General features: G+C 46.6%; 1 protein-coding gene across 1 annotated transcript in view; it reads left to right on the top strand.

The window, feature by feature from the left end:
* Window positions 1-361: 361 nt before the first annotated feature.
* The window catches only part of LOC108969883, a 15,116-nt gene continuing 8,968 nt past the window's right edge, over window positions 362-6,509 (top strand). Inside the window, exons 1-3 of the mRNA XM_018934869.1 lie at window positions 362-2,641; window positions 2,710-2,803; window positions 2,886-3,002. Coding sequence (XP_018790414.1) covers window positions 364-2,641; window positions 2,710-2,803; window positions 2,886-3,002 — 2,489 coding nt within the window. The 5' untranslated portion in view covers window positions 362-363. The remainder of the gene's footprint in view (window positions 2,642-2,709; window positions 2,804-2,885; window positions 3,003-6,509) is intronic.

Here is a 6,509-nt window from a genome sequence, read left to right as displayed (position 1 = left end):
CAAAACACAAAATCTATAAAGAAAGAACAAGCTGCCGTACTGCTAATACCATTGTTGCAAAGTCTGCAGCGATAACAAAAAAGACTCGACACAAGCGGAGAGGTGAGAATGTTAAATCGAGAGAGGCAGAGTACTGATATATTATAGTAACGAGTAGATAACCAAATAGGCCACAGGGTAAGAAACATGGAGGACGAAAATATAAATGAGCCGCAAAAAGCAGACGGTAGGACGCTTGTAAAAGACGCCGGAAACGTCGCAACGTTAGAGAGAGCAAGCTTAGAACAGCTGCCTAGGGATTTTGGTGGCAAATCGAAGTCACACAGAAGTGCAGTAGGTGAAGGCAAAAGTCCAACTGAAAGCATGTCCGAAGAACCAACAGAAGGGCTGGCAGAGTGCCCAACTGAATTGGAGATCCAAGAGGTCAGACTTGAAGAGCAGCGGAACGCACTACCTAACGATGATGGCAGTCCAACGCCACGTGTGCTTATGAAGGTGGACAAAGCGGTTAGTACGAACGACACGCTCGAAGATCTGCAGCGAGCGCTTACCTACGAGGTAATATTCAGCACGCTACTGCAGAAGAAAGTGATGGCCATCAAGCGAGAGTGTGAGGAGCGTAAGCGTGCCAAACGCATGAAACGCAAGTCCATTGGACGCATATTTTTTAGTCGCAAACTTTTCGGTGGCTCACGTAAGTTGCGCGGCGATAGCGAACCCGATGTTTACATGCGTGGCGAGTWTGACGCAATGATGGCGCCACCAACTGGCTTACGTAGCACAAAGACTGCAACAAAGCGAACAAGCGATAGTGGCGKCAGAAAGAATGGCGATGAAATCGAGGTATTCTCAACCTCGGCCTCGGCTTCGWACGGTAGTCATCGCTCGCAGTTGACACGTGCCACGCTAACGAAGACGCAGAAAGTTAAAACGCAATTGACTACTGCACACGGTGCTGCGRGCGGACAGCCGGCTGACGATAGCGTAGCTAGCACGCTGAGCAATTCTTCGGAGAAGAATGATGTAAGCGGTACCGGCGCTGTTGGTGGACAGACTATGGTAAGGCGCAGCTTGTTGGTACGCGCACAAACGCACACACCCGCTGAGGTGATGACTTCGAGCTCGGGCTCCGGCGACTCACGTGCTGCCMCACATAGACGTTCGGTCTCGGTCATTAATGGTAACGGCAATAGTATTGGTAATGGTGGCAATGGTGGTTTACCCGTTTCGCTGTTGGAGYGCACCTATGATACCACTTCATTGGCCAGTGGTTATGAGAATGGCACCGGCGCACGCTTGCATACGTCAACRATGGCCGACGATAGCTTGACTTCGCTACGCGACAGCATCGAGAGTTTATCGTTCGGCAGCTCGCGTTGTACGGTAAGTTTTGGCGGCGCCGAGATCATACCRGACGAAACTGCCTCACTCATTTACGAACGTGCACGACTGGCAAAACGCCTGCGTATACTCGAAGCCAAATCGATTAGTGCACAATGCAGCCCCGTACTGCCACGACAYTTGATCGCCACGTTACCGGCACCAGCAACGGAGCCAATGCCAATGCCACCACTGACACAGACGACAGTTAGCATTGACAATGCCATGCAGGCCGCAACCACTACGAAGCATATAATTACGCCCACCACTGCCGTTCCTTACACCGCAGCGCCCAGAGCTGGCGCGTACACYAACGTTGTCGGTAGCGAAATCACAACAGTCCCCACCAGCAATAAGATTACCCAAACGAAACAGCACATCTTTCGCCATCAAGTGTCTTATACGGACAGCACTTACGGCGGTGCGGGTGACTTCGGCGACATGTCCGCCTACTCACGTTACATTTCGCGTCAGAATACCTCGGAGGAGAGCGCCAATTTGACCGTTAGCACTTTGTTGAATCAAAGCGACTCTCTGTCGCTACACGCACCCATCTGCTCGCCAACCGCAGCAGGCGGCATCGGTGCTCCCGGTGGTGGTGGTGTTGGTGCCTTCATGCTGGGCGATCGTTTCAAATCGAAAAGCACAAGTCTGTTAGTAGTCGGTGGCATGGGACGCAATCGTTTGCTGCCAACACCACAAATAGTGCAACAAGCGCTTTTTGTGCCCGCAACGGCAGSTGATGGCGCCGGCGCAGTGAGCGGGACATTGCCGTGTAATATTAGTCATAGYGATCAATTAGTAGATAGTTTCAATACAAATAAATTCACTGCGTCTGGCTACGCSGCGCCAGTTGCACAATATAACGCACAAAATCAATTGCCCGCACACCGCACCACAATTAACGGCAACACTGCTGCTACTAAGCCTTCTATGCCAGCTACTACGGTGTACCAGGCTACCACGGCTGCTGGCATTACGGAAAGCACMACGGCTGTTGTGCCGCTGAACGGTTCGCGCGTGCGCAATGGCAATGCCAATGGAGTTATTGTAGGCGGCGCGGCGTTACCTGCTGATACGGCCAGGCTGAACCGCATGACTTCGACATCGACTGGTTCCAGTGTGGCGCCGACTGGCTGCTGCACTACAACGAAGTCTTCATCGCGCGGCCGCGAGAAGAACAAACAGCGCTACAAGCCGAGCTGGCCKTCAGGGCAGAGCGGCAGTGACGATGAATATCGAAAGCGCAAACGGAAATACAGTAAGCACCTTGAAAGTCTCATATCTATAAGTCTTTATAATCTATATTAACGCAAATCTCTCACCCAGAACGTTACCACAGATGTTCAGATCCAGTTTTGGTTTATCCGACACCAAGCGGATTGCAACACTGCATACTTAGTATGCCGCCGAATGAGCCACTGTAAGTCTATATATCATATTTAATTTAGAATAATTCCCAAGTCGCTTATAAAAATTCTAATTAATTCTKCCGTTAATTGCAGCCAATTTCAGTACAATGACAACTTCCCTTACGATATGCAAATCCAAACGGAGTCCGATAAAAATGACGACCTTGAAGAAATAGTTCCAAGCAGCCATCGCCGACATCGAAAACATCGGTAAGTAAGGCACAGCCACACAAAATCTTACATTTGATATATGTAGAATAAATTGTTGGTTAAATGTGTGTAAACAGCGCCGAGAAACTGTAAAGGAACTCGCTGAAGTTAATAGACAGCTGAGCTCTAATGCCCAAGACAATGGTTTAATTAATAAACTATGAAGTAGAAGCGAAGAAGGATACAGCATACGGACAGGCCAATAGGGTATACAAACTTTTTTCTTTAGAAACTCTAGTTAGCTTTCAAGAGCTTAAGAATTAAAAAAAAAAAAAAATCCTCTTTGTGAGCATGATGTTATGAATTCTAGCTGAGGTCTCCTGTTTCGAAAAAGAGAATTTCAACTATCATTAAAAGCTTGTCATTGAAAGAACACAAAGTTCTTTAATAATGTAATGGTGAACAGAATCAAAAAAATTTATCTTTTTGTCTCTATTTTATATCCTAACCTCTGAAAAACTTTCCGTCAAATAGATAGGTTTCCACTTATCAATTTGAAGATGTTTCTTGATTARATCAGTTATCATTCGACCGATTTTCAATGATTTTGATGGAGTATCGTAAATCGTTCCGTTCTTTTACAGTAAAGTTAGTATACGTATCTCCATTTGAGATTTCTGAAGTCGGATTCGAATTATGCCTCTTACGTCCCCTATAGCAGAGTTTACAATAGCGCGACAGTCGTCCATCCATTTCACTGTTTGGCGCCAATTGGAGATTCTAAGTAAAGCCAGGCCCCTCTCCGCTTGGTCTTTCCAACAGATTGGAGGATTATGTTGCGGACGACATGATCTAGCCAGCCTAGCCGCTGTCTCTTAATTCGTTTAACTGTGGCAATGCCGTCGTTCCATAGACTGCAGTATTCGCCGTTGCGAATGCGCAAAATCTCCCGCAGATCCTTTCTCTCGAAAACTCGTAACGCCGAATTAAGCTTCACAAACTTGTCCAGCATAATCGTCCGAACTTGGTGTAAGAGCCCCAAAACGGGACATTCCAAAATTATCTCGCACTTCGACTGCATTCTTGATATCAGCGCACATACTTCGGAGKGATACTCGTATGTGACTGGGGCGAAAATGCCAGAGAAAAGACGCAGTGTGCTCTTTCTCGGATGGACCGAAGCTCAAGACTCATGGTTGGCGGGGAAGTTTCCTACTGGGAGCTCTCAATCAACTCTTGTTTCAGACTGTCAATCCAATGTTGTGTGTTTAAAGCTAGAGGTGTAGCCATCAATGTAGCCGATGTACTTCTACGACTCCTTTGGGGGAGGTATGCATTCACTATGATAGCAAAGCTCTTATACAGGCCTTGATTTAGTTAACAGTGTGCTCAAAGCTGATCAAGGAGTGCATGAACTCACTAGCAAACGAATTAAGCTAAATCCACAATAAACTTTTTTGGATGCCTAGTCAAAGCGGAATCGTCGGTAGCTGTAAAGCCGATGAGTTCGCTAGAACGAGCACCCGTATGAAAACTCCATCAGTTTATGAATGAGCATGGGTTCCTTTATATTCGTGCATTCCGAAGCTGGTTATATGGGCCTCGCCCGAACTCTGCAAGCTTTGGTAGCAAACAGCACTTCAGCTCAGATTGAAAAATAAAACGGAATTAAACTTGAACTCCAAGCATTTAAATGTCCCAACTGGACCCTGTCCTTTTGCACTTACTTTCTCCTCTGTCTGTCCAGCTTCCATCACACTAAGATTGAAGCAGCTCCGTTACGATATGAACTTAGCAAATTCGTCGGAATTGATATTAGTCGCTTTTATAAATATTTTACAGGTTCCATATGCGACGGTTCTTTGATCCATGCCTCACAACGGACAATCGTCTCTAGGCGTCCAAATGGTGTCATTCGTCGTCTCACGAAAATTTTGCATATTCATCTAACCTAACCTCATAGAATGTAAGACTATCAAATGACAGGGAAGGGTGAATGAAAACCAATAAACAATTTGATAAAGAATTTACTCAGAAGAGGCCAAAGGGTTCGATATTTCTGGAAAATCGTCAGTCACCATAAACCGTATATTGCTTAACTGGTCAGTTAGCCCATCTGTTGCTCTTCCGTAAATATCTTTGAGAGTCCATTCACTATCCACTTATATTTTCGCCCAACGGCTGTAGTTCAAGCGACCCGCCCAGCGAAGCAACGCAGCCAACTGAACCGTTTGTAATTAGGGCCGTTCAATGCACGCCCGCTGTCGGCGAGATAATTTCGTTGAGGCTGAACTTCTGCCACTGCCCCCGCCCCGCCGACCAGCACACGCACAAGCGCGCKGAGAAAGCTTTACCAATTAATTCAAAACAATTCGGAGCAGCCAAAAGCACGGMAGGGTGGAAGAGAGGAGGATAACGAACGGAGGATTGCGTACGCCGAGAATATCAAGTGAAAATTGATGGTTGCGGCAAAGCGACTGTGTGAACATGAGAACAATAGAAGAGTGTCGGCACCAAAAAAAAAAAAAGAAAAAAAAAGTGTGGCACAGCAATTAAGATTACGAATGGCAAGCAAAACGAGAACGAAACAAGTAAATCAGCATTGCAAGGCGTTGGCATTGCCAGAGTGCTGGATATTTGCAAATCATCGCGCGGTCATTGGATGCTTACTTGCCACTTTGGGACGTCAATTTGCGAWGCGGCGCTGCAATTATTACTTGCGTTTCCATGAAATCGAGATGCGCTTGGCTTTGCTACGGACTTCGTTTGCCTTCATAAGGATTACACGAGCCGACTCAAATATATGTATGTATATGAGTTTATCTCCCGTTCTTTTTTGATTGGGAAATTTCGCCGCAAAAGTACGCTTGGCGACAACAACAACAAGGTGAGAAGCACCAACTGTATCACTGTCTGCTGAACTATGCAAACAATTCAACAGCTGACTGCCGGTCTGCACCCTTTGCGCCCTTCAACCGCACACGCAAGCCCTCTGATGAGCCACCCGTCTGCCTACCTCCGACTTTCGGCGCGCTGCCGTTGATTGCTGTTGAGGCTGCCAGCATGTTTTGTGCTTTAATTATGCTTCGTCTGAAATTTGGGTCAAGGTGTGCCAAAGAGTTCAGTAAGCTGGCGCGCGTGTCGCGATGGCGATGGCATGGGTGTGGGCGTAGTGAATGTGTGTGAAGCTTCTCGAGGAAGAATGGCAAGGGCATAACTTGCTGATGTAGTGCAGATGGCGGTAGGCTCTTGACTGTTCAGCTGCTTTATTAAAGCCATTTGCACTSAGCTCGATTCTTTGGTGGCATGGAACATTCTGCGAAAAAAGTTGCTGCTTTTGTTGTTGCCTGCGGCTTTGTTTGTTTATTGTATTCCGCAGGCGCATGCTGAGCTGTGCGAAATGGCGCTATCGAATTTCGTGGAAATTGCGAGCTGACAAAGCTGGTTGTACGCGGGTATAATGGGTGGTCCAGAAGCAAATTTTTAAGGGGTCACGGTGGTCTAGAATTTTCAAAAAATCGATTTTTTTTTTTTGATAGTTCGAAAGTATAATCTTTTAAGAATAAA

This window comes from Bactrocera latifrons, unplaced genomic scaffold (assembly GCF_001853355.1).
Source record: "Bactrocera latifrons isolate USDA-ARS-PBARC rearing strain unplaced genomic scaffold, ASM185335v1 scaffold_27, whole genome shotgun sequence".
NCBI classification, from domain to species: domain Eukaryota; kingdom Metazoa; phylum Arthropoda; class Insecta; order Diptera; family Tephritidae; genus Bactrocera; species Bactrocera latifrons.
This window is presented reverse-complemented; position numbering and strand designations above follow the sequence as displayed.